Source organism: Natrix helvetica (genome assembly GCF_964273705.1).
Source record: "Natrix helvetica genome assembly, chromosome: 10".
Classification (NCBI taxonomy): Eukaryota; Metazoa; Chordata; class Lepidosauria; order Squamata; family Natricidae; genus Natrix; species Natrix helvetica.
In genome coordinates this window covers 8,088,641-8,106,361 of record NC_138561.1, presented here as the reverse complement: position 1 = coordinate 8,106,361, position 17,721 = coordinate 8,088,641, and the positions used below count along the sequence as shown (strand labels likewise).

The 17,721-nt window shown below is 38.6% G+C and overlaps 2 protein-coding genes across 3 annotated transcripts in view; both read left to right on the top strand.

Moving 5' to 3' along the window:
- Positions 1 to 43: 43 nt before the first annotated feature.
- On the top strand, positions 44 to 12,185 carry CENPN (centromere protein N). Its single transcript, XM_081963386.1, has 11 exons — positions 44 to 237; positions 1,021 to 1,201; positions 1,906 to 1,951; positions 2,763 to 2,819; positions 4,198 to 4,277; positions 6,489 to 6,665; positions 6,873 to 6,974; positions 7,869 to 7,917; positions 8,189 to 8,301; positions 10,177 to 10,297; positions 10,971 to 12,185. The coding sequence occupies exons 1-11, from the start codon at positions 185 to 187 to the stop codon at positions 11,093 to 11,095; spliced, it is 1,104 nt and encodes a 367-aa protein (XP_081819512.1). The 5' UTR covers positions 44 to 184; the 3' UTR covers positions 11,096 to 12,185.
- Positions 12,186 to 13,677: 1,492 nt separating this feature from the next.
- The window catches only part of ATMIN (ATM interactor), a 115,012-nt gene continuing 110,968 nt past the window's right edge, over positions 13,678 to 17,721 (top strand). For both annotated transcript variants that reach the window (XR_014176240.1, XM_081963337.1), the window contains exon 1: positions 13,678 to 13,982. Coding sequence is in view for 1 of the 2 variants with exons in the window: in XM_081963337.1 (XP_081819463.1) it covers positions 13,704 to 13,982 (279 nt within the window). In the remaining variant the exon portion in view is untranslated. The remainder of the gene's footprint in view (positions 13,983 to 17,721) is intronic.

Genomic DNA, 17,721 nt, shown 5'->3' with positions numbered 1-17,721 from the left:
GCTTGGGGAGGAGTCGCGTTGTGATTGGCTGATTAGGGCGCGGCGGAGGCGGCCGATTGGCCAATTTCAAAGGGAGGGACCTTTCGATCTGGAGGCGGCAATTGGGTGATTCGAATAGGGCGTTCGGGCCGCAAATGTCCTGAGGAGAAAGAACGGAAACACACACCCCCCCCCCCCCCAAAAAATGGCGCCGAAGAGGCGGCTGCGGAACAGCGGCGGACAGGATCCCCCGTCGAAGTGAGTTGGGCGGGAGAGCAGCAACGGGAGGGAGGACTACCACCAATCCCGAAATGACTGGAGCCTTTTTCCCCCCACTGTACATTTCGGGTGGGGAGGGAGGGAGGGAGGATTCTTCTCGGCCTCACAACGACCCTGTGAGGTCGGCCGCTGCTGTTGTGCCTGAGCCGCGACGCAGAATGAAGCGGCGATGGCGGTTCGTCTCTCTTCTACGTGTGAGAGAGAGATGTGGAAATATACTCTGAGTGTTCTCTAGGTAGCAGACAACACAAAGGTTTTGGAGGATGCAATGGGCAAAAAAGAGCTGTGCCACTGCTGACTTCAGAAATAAGTTTAGGAGAAAAACACTACAATTCCTTTTCCAAACCTTGAAAGAAATAAACTTTGTAAAAAAATAATAATCCCCAAACTGAAATTGATTGGGCTCACTTTATTATACCTGTAAAACGTAACTGTCTATCAATATCTTAAAATTACTCAAGTTCCATAATTGCATTCTGTAGTATAATTAGAAATGTACATACTGTGCTATAACGTTTAGAACAGTATAGGTGTCTTTTGTCGGTGTTCACTGCTCTTGCTTTTGATACACTTGTCATTAAGTTGTCTTGTAGATCATTTTAGGATGCGCTGTCCAGAGTCCTTACTTTGAAAGGCCATACAGCACAAGACTTTGTTAAGAACCCTTGTTTCTATTTCCATTGTGCACTATCTGTGCTGCACTGTCTAAAACTAGAGTGTGTGTTCTCTGAACAAAATTCCTATCTTAATTTTTTTTTGGAGGGTCTTCATCATGGATGAAACAGTAGCTGAATATATTAGAAGAACCGTGCTGCGAATACCACGTTCAGAAACATCCAAAATGCTGGCTTCGTGGGGTTTTTTGTCCGAGACTCAACTTCAATCTTTAAAAATTCATCATTTCAAGGACAAAATATCTGAAGCAGTTGTTGAACTTTGTGCGGTAAGAGCAAAGTACAAATGCTTCTCTTTGACTATATATATATAAATGTATATTCTTAGAGCAAAGGTTTCCCTTTTATTGTGACAAAGATGAATTATTTGCGAAACACAGAATTGCATATGTTTACAACTGCTCTTAATATGATTATGTTCATAAGAGACACTGGACAATATTATTGTTAACCTCATTTTAGCTTAATATTTCTGCAAAATCAACCTGTTATTTAGCTTATACTTTATCATGGTGAGCAGGGTAGCTAAGAATTTTTAAAAATAATAATATATTGCTGGTGAGTTTTTGTATAAATTATTTCCCATAAAAATAGTCAACTCAACTAAATTCTAAACTGAGTGAATGAAAACAACTTTCTTGAAGTAGACAGGTAGTGATATCTAACAATCTTTTTAAGTCCACAAAATAAGATATGTAACCTCATTTTTAAGGACTAATTGCCATGAATGGATTCCATTATTTGCAACGTAGATTGTAAGCATACATTATTTCAGTGTCATTCACATAATGTCTAATACAATTCTGATACATTTCACTCAAAGATTTATTAGATTGAGACAATTTCAGTGCCGTTCCTCTATTATATATTTAACTTGTTTAATGCTTTATAATACTCAATATTGTTCCAATCTCAACAATATTGTATTACATACAATTGTAATATTGTTCATAAGTTACTCTTTGTCTTAAAGGAGAACCAGGCAACTATCAAAGATGCAGCAGAGTTAGACTTAATTTGTAAGTAGAGTCTTTTATTTAAAGAGAAAGAGTAAATAGCCTTTTTTCTTTAGTCTAAATCAATTATATTATAAACTAAGTTCATTTGATTGATATGTATCCTTTCTGTCATACAATTTAAAAGCAGTTTTACCTTTTTAAGAATAGAAAATTATTCTTTACCTTGCACAATATTCCATTGTTAAAGTAAATGTTTTGGCAGAAGATGGAATAGACTCCTCCAACCTATTGTTGATAATTAAATTTATCAAATAAACAATTCCAAAACAATGGTATTGCAATTTAAAATCCAAATTCTTAATAGATAAGAAGAATTGCTCTAATTACATCATTTATTTATTCAGAGATAATACATTGAGGTTTGCCTATTCCCACATAATAATAGTCAGGATTACAATGGATTTGATACCCGCATTTTATATAGTTCATAGTCTAAATCTGAATTTTTAGCTAATTAATGAGATAATTCCCTTGGATTTGATTTTGATTTGCAGCTTGTTAATGTTTTCAAAAAATTGCACCATCTCTAATAATTTTACGACTTGAAAACACATATTTTAATCTTCTGTTGGATGTTACCAAAACTTATTTATAAGGCAGTGTGGACTGTTTATATCTTTAAAGACAATGAGTAAAGAATAGAGATTAACTCCAATTAATGTGAAAAATTGTTAAATATAAAAAATAGTAATATTGATATTCCTGAAATTCATTTTATAGAGGAAGGGCTTTGTCACAATATTCATGGAGTTTTTATTAAGTTACTATATTATTAAATTAGTAGTCACTCAGTTTGTGATTTTTTTTTTAGACAACTACACCTATCAAGACAAAAGCACCTGGATTGTTTACCAAATGACTAGAGAAGGTAAGTACCCACAACTTACCTTTAGTTAATCTAAAAATAATTGACATACTTTGAATATATTGAAATGTCTTATGTTTTAAATTAATATAGTAGAATTTCCATCCCTTTATTTTGAAACATTTACAGTTAGAACAAAAGTTTTTTCTTAACTGAAATAACCACATTTTCATTAGTAAGTTTGATTCATCAACCTTCTGTATTTATCTTCAGTTAAATTGATATTAAATGAGTTAAATGATTAAAATGAAGTGAATAGCCTTCGTTTACATGTATATCTTCCTTTTAGTATTTCTACTGCTTCTGAGTACCAATGTAGTCTAGTGCTTAGGTTTAGAATTAAGAGGGCAAATTTCAAATATTTCTTCAATCATGTAGTCCTCGACGTACAATCACAATTGAGCCCAGAATTTCAATTGCTAATAGAGAACAGTTGTTAAGTGAGTTTTGCCCCATTTTACTACCTTTCTTGCCACAGTTGTTACGTGAATCACTACAGTTGTTAAGTTAATAATGTGGCTGCTAAGTGAAGTTGGCTTCCTCGTTGACTTTGCTTGTCAGAAGGTTGCAAAAAGTGATCACATCACCCTGGGACACTGCAACTATAAAGAAATATGAGTCATGGGGATGCTGCAAATGGTTGCAAGTGTAAAAAATGATCCTAAGTCACTTTTTTCAATGCCACTGTAACTAAATGAATGGTTGTAAGTTGAGGGCTACCTGTTCTCAATCCACCCTACTTGACAGGTTTGTGAAGCTACAATGGATATTTTTGTTTTCCAAAACCTTTAGCTTCTGGGAAATAAGTGAATGTAAATCAAATAAATAAATACATATTATTGTGATATGAAACTGAAAGAAAATGCATAGCAGAAAAACCAATGCATTTGCCAAAACATAAAGTGAGTTAAAAAAATACTCCACCTTAAAGCAGACTCCCCCCCCCCCCCTTAATAAAATTGCCTCGAGACATGTATTTAGTTTTATGGCCAAGGAATAAAAGAAGCTTTCCCTGCAGTTGCCTCCTTGTTAATCCCATGCAGTTTCAGCTGTGGCAGCCTGCTTGTTCTAAAGCAAAATTAGCTGTTGTGTGATACTTCAAAGATTGAAATATTAGTTATGTCATCCATCAGCAGTCTTCTGCTCTGCAGCCCCCTCATGTAATGAGAGTTTTGGAGGCCTCTCAGAAATATGCAGTAGACTAAAAACATATAGAAATCATCAGGTGTGTGAAAGTTGGTTTGTATAAACATGAATGGTCTTGAATTGCCTTTACCATTAAAGAAATTGCAGCCTTCAGTGTAAAAGTAGCCCTTTCTTTTTTATAAAATATATGTGTGTATTAAATGATACCCATTTTAATATCTCTCATTATTTGCAGATGATGAAGATGCAGTCATTTTTAACTGGACAACTTTCAAAAATAAATTTAAATGCACTGTGCTATCTGTTTTGAAAAATGTAAGAATAATCCATGAAAATATTTACTCTCTAAATTAAAGACATTATACTTAACCTAATCTACTAAACAATTTAAATGTAAAGCAATTTGACATTAAAAGGGAAAGTACCTTCATTTTTATTTATAAGTGGTCCTTATCTTCTGAACAGGCTATATCTGCATGTAAGGAATAGATTGACAAACTAAAATGAACTTGATGGTAACATTCAGAAGCTAATCACATATGAAATGTAGCGTATATCATTCTGTATGTGACCTAATAGAACTGATATTTTTAAAATAATTTAACTGTTCACGATAGCTGTGCTGGATACATAGGCTTAGCGCTTTTTAGCTTAACACTTACTGTATTTTTCGGAGTATAAGACGCATCTTTTTTCCTCAAAAAAGAGGCTGAAAATCTGGGTGCATCTTATACAATGAATACACCATTTTTTGCCTTCCGAAGCTCCACCCCCTTCACCAAAATCCCCTTGCATAGCCTTATAGAGGCTTTCAGAGAGCTCCTGGGGGCTGGGGGGGGGGGGAATGAGGAAAAAATGGGCCATTTTTTGCCCAGCCCCCAGCAGCACTCTATAAGCCTCCATAAGGCTATGCATGCAATTTTTTTTGACGAAAAATGGGCCATTTTTGCTCGTTTTTGCCCCCACTCCCCAGGAGCATTCTGCAATCCCCCCCAAGGCTATTCATGCCCTTTGGGGGGGGGAGGAACGGGCCGTTTTTGGGTGGTTTGCAGAGTGCAAAAACTTTTCCCCCCTCTTTTGGAAAGCTCTTTGTCTGATTGATGAGAATTAGATTGATCAAGTGCTGTGCTAGCAGAAATAAAGTCTTAGGTGCTGCAGATTGTCACCAATTTTCTTCTCCAGCACATGGATAAATACACCTGAAAACATCCATCTACCTACCTACTCTCCCTCTTTCTACCTACCTACCTACTGAATCTCTCTCTCTAGTCTCTCTCTCCCTCCCTACTGTATTTTTCTCTCTACCTATGTACCTACCTACTCTCTCTCCCTCTCCCTACCTATCTACTGTATTTCTCTCTCTCTATCCCTCTACCTACCAACCTACCTACTCTCTCTCTCTCTCCCCACCTATCTACTGTATTTCTCTCTATCTCTTTCTATTTCTCTCTCTATATCCCTCTATCTACCTACACATACTCTCTCTCCCCCTATCTACCTACTGTATTTCTTTATCTCTCTCTATCCCTTTATCTACCTACCTAACTACTCCCTAACTACCTACTGTATTTCTATCCCTCTCGACCTACCTACTTTTTTTTAAGTTTGCCTCTTCAAAATCTTGGTGCGAAAAATAAGGTAGCTGCTGATATAGTTCTACAGAGAAATCATTGAGTCAGTCATCTGAACCTCTATAACTGTCTGGTTTGGTTCTGAAACCCAACAAGACAGACATAGACTTCAGAGAATAATTAGAACTGCAGAAAAAAGAATTACTACCAACCTGCCTTCCATTGAGGACCCGAATACTGCACGAGTCAAAAAGAGGACCGTGAAAATATTTACAGACCCCTCACATACTGGACCTAAATTGTTTCAATTCTTACCCTCAAAACGGCACTATAGAGTCCTGCACACCAAGACAAGTAGATATAAGAAAAGTTTTTTTCCGAAAGCCATCACTCTGCTTAACAAATAATTCCTCAACACTGTCTAACTATTCACTAAGGCTGCATTACTATTACTATTAATCTTCTCATCGTTCCTATCACCCATCTCCCACTTATAACTGCAGGACTGTAGTTTGTAGCTTGTATCCTTACAATTTATATTGATATTGATTCTTTCCTGATTGCTTATTTGTATCCTATGACTATCATATAAGTGTTGTACCTTATGATTTTTGACGAATGTATCTTGTCTTTTTATGTACACTGAGAGCATATGCACCAAAGACAAATTCCTTGTGTGTCCAATCACACTTAGCCAATAAAGAATTCTATTCTATACTATTCTATTCTATTCAACAGTTGCACTAGCCATAAACAGGAGTGCATATATTATTTTAAACTAAAAGCAAAGCCATGATGCCTTTGTGTTCTGTGCAAGGTAGGCTGTTGTGTTTGTTTTGTCTGTAATGCATATGTGAGAAACAGTTACTGTGTGTCTTATTTATTTTTGCAATATTTTACTATGGTTTAAACAAGCCACAAAAAAAAGGATTTTCCCCCTTTCTCTTTACATCAGGCAACTATCAGCTTTAAAGAATATGAAGACAATGCAGTGTGGATTCGAATTGCATGGGGAACTCAATATACAAGACCTAACCAATACAAGCCAACCTACGTTGTTTACCATTCACAAACACCTTATGTCTTTATAACCAATTCTAAGCTTAAGAGAAATAACACTTTACTTTTTCAGGTAAATATATTTTGCATTTAATTATCTTGATCTTCTTTCAAGGTTTTTTTTATATGTTTTGATATAACAAGGATCAATTGATATTTTGGTTTTCTAAACTAATGTATTAATGTAGACATGCTTTAATATCATAACTGTAAAATGGGGAGGTGGGGAGAACAATACATTTCAGTTTCAATTAAAGATTGCCTGTATTTTCATTTGAAGGCTCTGTTGGCTGCTACCTGTTACAAAGACATCCATGAAATGGGTCTCCGAAACCATTGCTTAGACTCTCTTAAAGTTATTTTGTTTAAAAGATTTTCCCAGGTGAGCTGCTTCTCTCTTCTAAGCCAAAGTCATGGTTGTGTTGTGTTGTGTTTTGTTTTGTTTTGTGCCTTTTTCTAAGGATCCCAATGTGGTGAATGTGACTTCTTCCAAGAGAGACATTATAGTCCTACAAAGCTAGATAGTCTCCCAACAAGGTAAATTTAACCCTGTGGATAGAACTAACATTTCACCTTTTGCTTTTTGAAAAATCCTTCAAGATTCAATCAGTAGCATAACAATGCCTTAAATATTTATATTGCTATTACTCTAAATTTAGCAATTGACAAACATTACATTTTAGTTTTAGCTAGCACCACAGCATATGTACACTTTACATATTATTCTTGAAGAAGGAATTCCAACATGTATATGCAATACAAAGCCATGTGTGCTTCCTTGTTTCTACCTTCTCCACTGTTTTTCCCTGTTTTTCTCCTAGTTAAAAAGTTCCTAGTGGCTTCTGTGGGTATTCAGTTAAATGCATAAACATTTTTCTAAATTCAGAATCATATGTATCAGTGGAATAAGATCGAGTACTGAGAAAAACACGGATTTGCAGGTACAATACAATACAATACAATACAATAGTAGAGTTGGAAGGGACCTTGGAGGTCTTCTAGTCCAACCCCCTGCCTAGGCAGGAAACCCTATACAAAACCCATGAGTGTCAGACCACTCTGGGTTCTTTCCCATTTTGAAATTCCATATTTGGTCAGGTTCAGAGATTAATGTGTAAACTTACAATGCAGTATTTCTGCACTAAAGTTTCCTTTTTAAAAAAGAAAGTTGCTACACAGAGTTTTCTCAGTATTTCTAAACATCGTTCCTACAAGAAAATGTACCAACTTAACATTTTGGCATTATTTCTCTGTTCCTTATTTTTTTTTTTTTCAGACAGATCTCCTTCGACCCCTACAAGAAAAAAACAGTGACCTGGAAAATGGTATTTAAGCTAACTTGTTAACTTGTTTTAAATCAAAATGATTTCTTTACATTAGAGGTCAATGTGCTATGCTCAGTGCACAGCCATCCCTATGGAAGTGCTCTCTGCCACACTGAGCATGTGCCTTAGGATGTCTAACAGAGGGCTGCTCAGTTATCCCATGGATAACTGATTTCTTAACATTTTGGCATTTGGGGACAAATGGAATGTAGAATAATAGTGCTAAGCATGTTTTCAGTACACTGATGTGTTTTTAACATTTTTTTTCCAGTTGATCCAAGGATAATTCTTGAAGATAAACATGAAAAGGAGAGAATTCAAAAAGTTAATCGGGAAACTTTTGGTGATGGTCCTCAACCAAAGTTAGAACATGCACAATACAAGGTTCGTTTCTACTTTATATAGACATTGGCAATCTTTCTTTTGGCTTTTCTATACTTATATTCTGGAGATTGCATAATTGCTCTAATTTTCTATTCTTAATTAAACTGATTTCCGGAGGCTCCGAGCCACTTACAGTATTAATGTCAAAAGTTTAAAACAGAACTCGGGTAATACAACTATAACCTAACACTCCAATGTACATGGTTGGCACATAATAGCTGATTATACAAAGGCCTTCATGGTTACAACCTCCATTTGTTGTTCAAACAGGAGCAGCAATCCCCTCTCAAATTATGAAGGTTTTTCCCTGGATTCACTCAGCTGCTGAGCACCACATTGTATTGGTAGGATTGATCTAAGCCTGTTTCATTCTATCTAGGCCCTAACTGCCTCCATTGCCACCCCTGCTCAGCCAGGATAAATATATGTTGTTGGATGTTGTTGTTAGTTGCGAAGTCGTGTCCGACCCATCGCAACCCCATGGACAACGTTCCTCCAGACCTTCTTGTCCTCTACCATCCTCTGGAGTTCATTTAAGCGCAGGCCGACTGCTTCAGTGACTCCATCCATCCACCTCATTCTCTGTCGTCCTCTTCTTCTTTTGCCCTCAATAGTTCCCTACATTAGACTCTTTTCCAGTGACTCCTTCTTCTCATTAGGTGGCCAAAGTATTTGATTTTCCTCTTCAGGATTTGGCCTTCTAAAGAGCAGTCAAGGTTGATCTCCTCTAGGATTGACCGGTTTGATCACCTTGCAGTCCAAGGGACTCACAGGAGTCTTCTCCAGCACCATAGTTCAAAGTTGTTGGGTATGATTAGCATATTGATAAAAGAGAGAATATCATCCTGAATCAATACATTGCAGGGTGAAAATGTCTTCATTGAAGATTATGGACTGTAATCTACACCCAATGTTTCTCAACCTCGATGGCTTGAAGATGTATGGACTTCAACTCCCAGAATTACCCAGCCACCAAGGTTGAAAAAAACTGATCTACATGCTGCCAGTGTGAATTGCTACATATATGTCTGTCTTCCCAAGCTTAAGACTTAATACAATCAATAACAATGCTGAATAAATTAGTGTATTTAAATTAAAGTTCTGCTTGTTTTGGGGTTGTGTATTAGAACTAAATATTTTTTTTCCACAAGAGGGCACCCTTTGATTTTTCATGTGCATATTTCTTACAGTTGTATTTAATATCGTAATAATAAATTATTCTTGAATAAAATAGTGACAGTATATGAAAATGAAATCTGAATAGATGCCGAGCTTTTGTTAATCGAATTAATTTTACAATTAATGTTTTTTGGGGGAAAAAACATTGCAATTTTTGGGAATGTTGACGAGTTATGTAAGAATACTTCTGGTACATTTTAAAATGTCTTGATAATGAAGCAGCTAAGATATTTGAATTGGATCAGGTCAGGAAGATTAAGGCTCATGCTCTCATTCTGTCAGAAATCACAGGTAATTGGGGGGTCTTTTTTGTTAAAGCTCATCCTAACTCACAAGATTGCTGTGGGGATCAAATTGGGATAACCTAATATGTTGAGCTCTCTACCATATTGGGCCAAAGATGAAGTAAATTTAGGGATTTATGGGCTAAATGTGATTTATTCTGTTGTTTTGTTTGTTAGTTATATGTATTTCTTAAAGGCTATTTCTGTGGGGATTTTCCTGCATTTTATCCCCACGACAGCAACCATGTAAATTAGTTTGGGCTTAGAATGGGGCTGGTCCAAAGCCATCCAATGACTTTTCATGACTAGAAGAGGATTTGAATGTGAATCTCCCTGGCCTAGGCCAGACCCTTAACAGTCATACCAGACTGATCTATTTATAGTTTCTGGATTTTGTTTGTTGTTATTACAGCTTGAAACAGTGTTTAAAAGTGAAGAAAGAAGCATCCTGAATACTGATCAGCCATTTAGATGTACCGTCAGGTTTTCTAGTCCTCATCTTCTAGAAGCCCTTAAGTCTCTAGGGCCCTCTGGTAAGTATTGCAATTATGGTAAAAACCTAAACACCACTATTATATAAAACATTTTACAGAATAAAGCTGCCTATAAAACCAGTGATTCATACGTCTTTCCATAATGATGCAAACTACTCATTTGAGTTCCTTCGTTGCCCAACCAATTTAAACTGTATTTTAAATGCTAGTGTGGGGTAGTTGGGCTCATCCTAATTAACATCTGATGAAATAAATTCTACTATATTCAAATGCACATATTGATTCATTCGAATATCAATTAATAAGGCAAAAGTCCCTTTTCGGCTGCTCACTATAGTAGCCTCCTTTAAATTTATCATGTGAATGAGCAGCTTTAATGCATTCAGAATTGTATTTTAATTCTGAATAGATAAGAGTACCTGAATTCTCCCATTTTGATTTTGCCAAAATCTCACAAGACTTAAACAAATTTTAGCAAAATCTCAAGCATAGTTTCGGACATTAAAAATAAATTACTCACAAGCATGGTAGGTGAAAATGTCATGTTGCCTACCCTTGCCTGAAACAGATTTTGATCCCAAACCGTTGTGACATGCTGTTATATATGGATTTATGCAGTGCTATTAAAAGACATCAAATCCCTGAACTTCCAGGTTTACATACACAGCTGTAAGTGATCATATATTGATTTTTATTATGTTTTTTATACTAGGAATAGCAGACGCTCCTCTTTCACCACTACTCACCTGCATCACTCGAAAAGCCAGGAATTATTTTAAAATCAGAGAGAAAAACAATGATCTTTCACAAACCAATAATACCTTTCAAGTAAATTAAAGAACAGAGACAGATATGGACTCTCCTCTCTCTCTCTCTCAAGCTTCCTGCATCTTTCCCATTACTGTATGGCTTGCAGAAAAATAAACTTTAAAACTTGGAAGGATGAGACACTCTCTGTATTATAACCAGTAACTCTTCATATGCGTGCCATATTCTTCTGAAGCAAACCATACAAAAAAGTTTTTAGAAATTGAATAATTCACAGCATTAACTTTGTGAGATTTTGTAAATAATTATCAATGAAGGTTTGTGTATTCTTACCATGTAATTAATAAAAGCACCACTGAAAATGACAACTTTATTTTAAATATTTTAGTTAACTGATGCAAGTGGGAGAAATAAGCCTATAGACTTATTTATAAAATTGTAATGATGGCAGAAAAGGTTAGATAACAAAGCAGTTACATTTAACTGCTAGTCAGGATGGCAGCATTCTATGCTGGATTCAGCCTCTTACAAAATAATATCCCCAGGAGAGCCATAAGCAAAGGAAGAGGAAGAATCTTTTCATCCATCTTTTACTAATCTTTCATTCCATTCTGATCTGTTGAACATAAAGTTTACTTTTCATACTAGTTTGAAAGATGAGTAGCTTGCATTCTATTTGACATTAAGGAAACGACAGGGGCCCTTTTCCATAGCCAACAGGCTTACAAGTTTTTTAAGAAAGTATTTGGGTTATTCTAATAGGCTTATTTATACACCAGTGCAGATGTTATCAATGCTCAACCAGTATTGTCTAATTAAAAATGAAATGTTAATAAAATGTTAAAATAATCCAGTTATTTTAATCGCTTGTTTTGGAGAAGCTGCTGTGAAGACAGAATGCACTCTATAAAAACATTGACATAAATGTTCGATTATACTAAATTGAATTTTAAACTGAAATGTTTAGTGAATCATGTGTATTTTTAATAATATGGCTTTATATGTACTTAAATGTCCATGACAAAAGGAATATATATTAACCAGATACTGCACAACACTGTTAACAAATGTCAGGGTTCTTTCTGACAATGCAGGTAGCTATTTTGAGAGGTTTTTGATTCTCATACTTTGTAAAAAATAAACTATTTATAAAATTTCACTGTATTGCTGTTACTGTATTCCAGGTTTATCATGCTTCTTGATAATAAGTGTGGCTGATTAGCCCCTTATCAGTTTTATATGCACTTTGCCTTAACCATAATTTAATGTGTAGTTGCCGACATTTACACCAAATCACATTGTTCCATGGTTTAATTATATTATGCAAGCCCCTTCTTACGCTTAGATTATTTGAATTTAATTGAAGCCTAAATTAAGTATAATCTTTAACCAATTATGCACCCTCTGAAAAATTAAATCAATGCATTATAAACTACTGGGGTTTTTGTTATTCTCTACAAATGGGAATAATCAAACTTGGCTTGAAATGTTAGCGTTTATACTTTGTGAATGTTAAATTTATAATTCTATATACAAAATACGTTAGATAAAACTGGTTGCAGTTGCATTCCAGTTGACTTTGTGGTTGCCCTAACTACTCCAAATAAGGGAACTGCAGGATCATAAAAAGGCAGGTTTGTAGTTTGAAATACTTAACGTTCTCGGCTTCTCCTATTACTCCTTTCAAGTAAATTAAAGAACAAACCTGCCTTTTTGTATGCGTTTGTATTAATAGAATTGTCAATTCCCAAGGGATTCTTTCTGTGTTTGGAATCTGGAATTTATAAAGGCATAGAATCATGGAACATCTAAGAGGGATAGGTAAAATAATTCTCCTTAGAAAGACAAAATGTATGCTTAATTTTCCAGAAAAGGGTTGCTAATTTTTTTAAAAGCAGGCAGGTAAACCTGTCAGCAGTCTTTTCTTAGCATTTTATATACAGAATTAAGTCTCTTAAGCTAGATCTTATTAACTCTGAAATAATTTGGTATTTCTATTGTTTCTGGTTGAGATGGAAACTAATCGAGAAAAGCAACCCACGGTGCAGTGGTTAGGTGCAGTACGGCAGGCTACTTCTGCTGGCTGTCTGCAGTTTGGCAGTTTGATTCTGACTCCTTCCGAGGTGGATAAAATGAGGACTCTAATTATTAGGGGCAACCACTTAGAGAGGGCTGTAAAAGCACTGTATATAAGTCTAAGTGGTATTGCTACAGTTTGTAGCCTGGCTCCTGGATTGGGCTACCTTATGTTGACGTGAAACCTGCCAGCCAGAAGACAAAACTTTCGAGTAATGTGAGTCATTCCATGCCAGTTTAAACAGTAACAGAGTTGGAAGGAACTTTGGAGGTCATCTAGTCCAACCCCCCGCGACAAGAACCAGAAAAGCCGCCCAAAGTCGAGCTACGCAAACCGGCGGCCGCATTAAACCTGCGGGTCATTCATTCTATAAGATTGAGGAATTGCAGCCTAAGAGCCAGTCTGTCCCACGTGACCTTAAGCCAGGCGCGGGGCGGGGTGGAGGGGGGGCGGGATCTCCGTCCACGACTGGGCGGGGCTCCGTCGCGGCGGCTCTTTTTTCCCACGCGTCCCTCATGAATATGTAAAAACGGCGTCTCTCAATATTCATGAGTCTGCCTCCCTCCACCGGAAGTGGGCGGCCGGTCAGTCGCGAGGAAGATGGCGGCGGCCGCTCCTCCTCAGCCGCAGCGCCCGCCTCAGTGCGGCGGGGAACCCGGCTTGGGCCCGGGCCTGGGGCTCGGCCGTCCCCGCCGCCCGGCCACCCGCGACGTCGTCCAAAGGCCGTCCAGCCCTCGGGAGCTGGTGACGCCCTCGGTGACGGAGCTGTCACGGGCCGTCCGCAGCAACATCTTGTGCACGGTGCCCGGCTGCGGCAAGGTGCTGCCCAACCCGCCGGCGCTGAGTATGCACCTCAGCAAGGCCCACCGCCTGCAGCAGGTAAGCCCCTCCCTCCACTCACACACCCCACCCGTGGTCCGCCTCCTCTCCCTCCCCCCTTCCAATGACAGGAGCCCCAACCCCCTCCCTCCCCCGGCCAGGTCTCTCTCTCTCTCTCTCGCCCTCCCCCCTTTTCCAGCTTCTGGTCAGTCTCCTTTGGGAGGGTCTTTGCCAGGCTTCCCTCCCCTAATACCCACCACCCATCCCCTTTCCAGCTTCTAGTCATTCCCTTTTGGGAATGCCAGGTCCCGTCCCGTCCCCCCCATTTTCCAGCTTCTGGTCAGTCTCTTTTGGGAGGGTCTTTGCCAGTTTGCCCTCCCCTCAACCCACCACCCATCCCCTTTCCAGCTTCTGGTCAGTCTCTTTTGGGAGTGCCAGGTTCCCCTTACCCGCTTTTCCAGCTTCTGGTCAGTCTCCTTTGGGAGTTTCTTTGCCAGGTTCCCCTCCCTCTCCCCCCCCCCATCCCAATCTCCCTCCCTTGGGAGTGAAGGTGTCTTAAAACTTTTTTTCCCCTTCCCACCTTTAACAATGAGGGAGTACCCTCCCTCCCCTCAAAGACTCTTGGTTTGTTTATTTGGGTTTGTTTATCTGTTTAGCATATGGCCTGTTTGTATGGGTTCTTATGTGTTAGTGTTCCTTGTATTTAAGGACGAAAATGGACGCACCCTCTTGCCACCTCTTAGGAGGAGGATGGTGGTCTGAGGGGATTTTAAATGCAGGTAGTCCTTGTCTTACCACCGTGGTTGAGTTCCAAACCTGTTGCTAAGCGATGCAGTTGTCCAACTGAGCTTTGCCCCATTCTACGGCCATGGTTGTTCAGTGAATCACTGCAGTTGTTTATTAACGGGGTGGTTAAGTGGATCTGCCTTCCATTGTCCGAACCTGCGGCCAGTTCTGCTGGCCACGGCCAGCCACAACACTGTTATCCTCCAGTGACCTCTTAGGGAGCACCTTGACACCTGCGGTCGATCACTATCAAGTCTCTCTCAATCAGCTAAAGAATGCCACTGGGACAATAATTGATTGTAACATCAGACATGTTGGGTTTTTTTTTTTCTTGGTTTGTAATGACTTCATCCTGCTTCAGAGTATGAATAGAATCAAAAATGTGCAACAGTTGAAAAAATATTAAAGCCTTTGTTGACTTGGGAATTATGCTTCTGACACTGCCTCCGGGGCTTTTTCTCGCTAACGTATTTATTTTGGACCGTCCCATTAATTCTTCTTACGGTTGGCTTTTTGATTTTGTTTGAAACATTTTAGGCTTCCCTTAACAAAACTACTGTGTTGGGCATGGATCAAAAGGACGGTGTGTTGTCTTGAATGTTCATACCGTTCGCGGTAATGTGATGTGTTTCCAAACAGCAGCATAAGAATTAAATTTGTTGAGGCATCCTCAGAAGATTTGGCAGATAGGAATTTTTTTTATTTAGACTACAAGCCCCTCCTCTGCAGGGATTTGTCTTTCTCAAAATTGGGATTTTAGCATGCTCCTCTGATCCAGGCTTCCCCCCAAAGCACAAAGCAGATTCCTGGTTCAGACAAAACCCCTTTTTTTAAATGAATGTGAATTGCTCTCATTCGCATTCAGCAAAGGCCTGGTAAACAGTCTTTCAAAGGCGAATTTATGACCACAGACCTTTTCAAGCTTGGAAAGCTGCCATGTAAATATTTTCCAAATGAGGTGCTGTGTAAGGAAAGACGGCACAGAGTCTCTGAGATTCATGGACAGATCTTCACACTCCTGAAATGAACAAACGAATTGTTTCCTGCAAAAGCCCACTCCCCTTTCACTCCTCTTTTATTTCCTATGGGAGGGGCCGTTCACCTGTGGCTTTATTCCCAAGCCGACCCTGATTTTTTTTTTTTTCGTAATAAAATTTTATTGGTTTTTCAAAATTTATAGGGAAAAGGGTAAATGGACAGGTATACAAATTTTGGCAGTTGCAAAGTGTGTGAGGCCCCCCTCCCTCCATACCCATAGCGTACATTTATATATAATGCATTAGTATATAATTGATTATAATCAGCATATTAGTTCTATTATTAAATTCAATCAAATTAAACATTACAATATAAAATCCAAATATAATTCCATTTTCACTTTCGGTCAATTTATAATAATATGATTTTCATATTTATTTCTGTGATCTGAGTCTTCTTGCTATTGCCCCATCTCCCTCCACTGGCAGAGCTCTGGCCCCTCCCGTGTCCTGCGTGTCCGTTGTAGTGTCTGGTGGTTTCTCTAGGAGTGTTTTATTTTTTTCCATAAAGGCCTGCGCCTCTATGGGTGAATTAATTCTGATTCTTGTCTCCTCCCAGAATATCAGCATACCTTCAGGCATCAACCATCTAAACCACACCCCTTTCTGGTATAATTTATTCGCTAATTGCGAATAATTTTTTCTTTTTTCTCTAATCTTCTTAGGGATCTGCTTCAGAATGGTTATCTCCATATCATGATATGTCAATGCTTGCCCCCTTTGTACACCCAGAATTTCATCTCTTGTGGTTTTTCTAAGGAATTTAATGTGAACCTCCCTGGGTAAATTGTGTGTTCTAGCATAAGCTGAGTTCACTCTATAAACCAGATCTATATCCCACCCCATCTGTTGTTTTTCTTTGTGTGTATAGTCAGCCAGAATGTTTGTCATGATGTCCCTTATATTTTCCCCATCTTCTTCTATAACATTTTGAAATCTAAGATAATAGGACATTCTCTCAAATTCTAATTTCATCTGTTGGATGTCAAGATCTTTGTTCCCTTTCTGCACGGCTTCCACCCCCCCCCTCACCTCCTCCACCCCCCCTTCCACAAGATTCAGTCTTTGTGAGTTCTTATATATTTGGGCTTGATTTTCTTTAATTTCATCTTTCATTTCCCTTAACTGTTTCTTGATTTCCTCCTGGCCCTGTAGAATTTGTTGAAGCATTTGTTGAAAGTCCATCTCTGTAGTCTTATGTTGCATCAGTTCTGTTATCTTTGACTGTGTGGCTGGACTGGATGTTGCGGATGTTGGAGCAGAAGTGGCAAAGCCAGGTTTTCCAGGAGGGGGTCTTTTAGATGCCATCCTTTATAACGTTAAAAGTTCAGTCCAAATATGAAGTAAGCAATTAGAAAAGAAGGGTAGCCAGGTGAATCCGGGAGCAGAATAACCAGGCAGAAGAGAATCTCTCCAATAAGTCTGGCAATAGATAGAAAATTTCCCCTAGAAGGTTAAAAAAATACCAATCCACAAGAGGTTCCTCTGGGAGACACGGAGACAAAGACCGGAAGCCTGAATTTTAAAGGTGGAGTCAGGTTTCAGAGTTCATAAAGACAACGGAAGTGTGCCATCTTGCCCTGCCAGTTTTGGGCACAGAGGCGTAACAAAGTTTTAGAAAGTTCCAAAAGTCCTCAAATCATTGTAATATGTAAAATTAAATTGAAAAGAAAATCATCTCAGCCTAAGTGAGGCTTCATTCGTTGGCTCTCCCCCCTCCTCCTTCCCCGGGGGCTGAGAGCAAAATTGTTTCTTGCCGCTTGTCCAAGGGGGGGGGGGGAAACCCCCCTCCCTCCAGCCGCACCTCCAAAATGCTCCGAAAGTTGTTTTAAAGTTTTAAAAGCTGAATCAAATCTTCATGCAAAGTAAGGGATGAAGAGAGAGGCAACCTCACCGCACCGCAGCTGCTTCCTTCAATTGTAGCATTCTCCAGTCGGCTTGTAGCGAGGCGCGAGGCGTGGAAACGCGATGCGCCC

What these genes read in the sequence shown, in the direction of transcription:
- CENPN (XM_081963386.1), top strand. Translation starts at nt 185, where the DNA reads ATGGCGCCGAAGAGGCGGCTGCGGAACAGCGGCGGACAGGATCCCCCG. An exon ending in GGACAGGATCCCCCGTCGAA is followed by an intron (nt 238 to 1,020) that starts GTGAGTTGGGCG and finishes TTTTTTTTGGAG; the next exon opens with GGTCTTCATCATGGATGAAA. An exon ending in CAGTTGTTGAACTTTGTGCG is followed by an intron (nt 1,202 to 1,905) that starts GTAAGAGCAAAG and finishes TTTGTCTTAAAG; the next exon opens with GAGAACCAGGCAACTATCAA.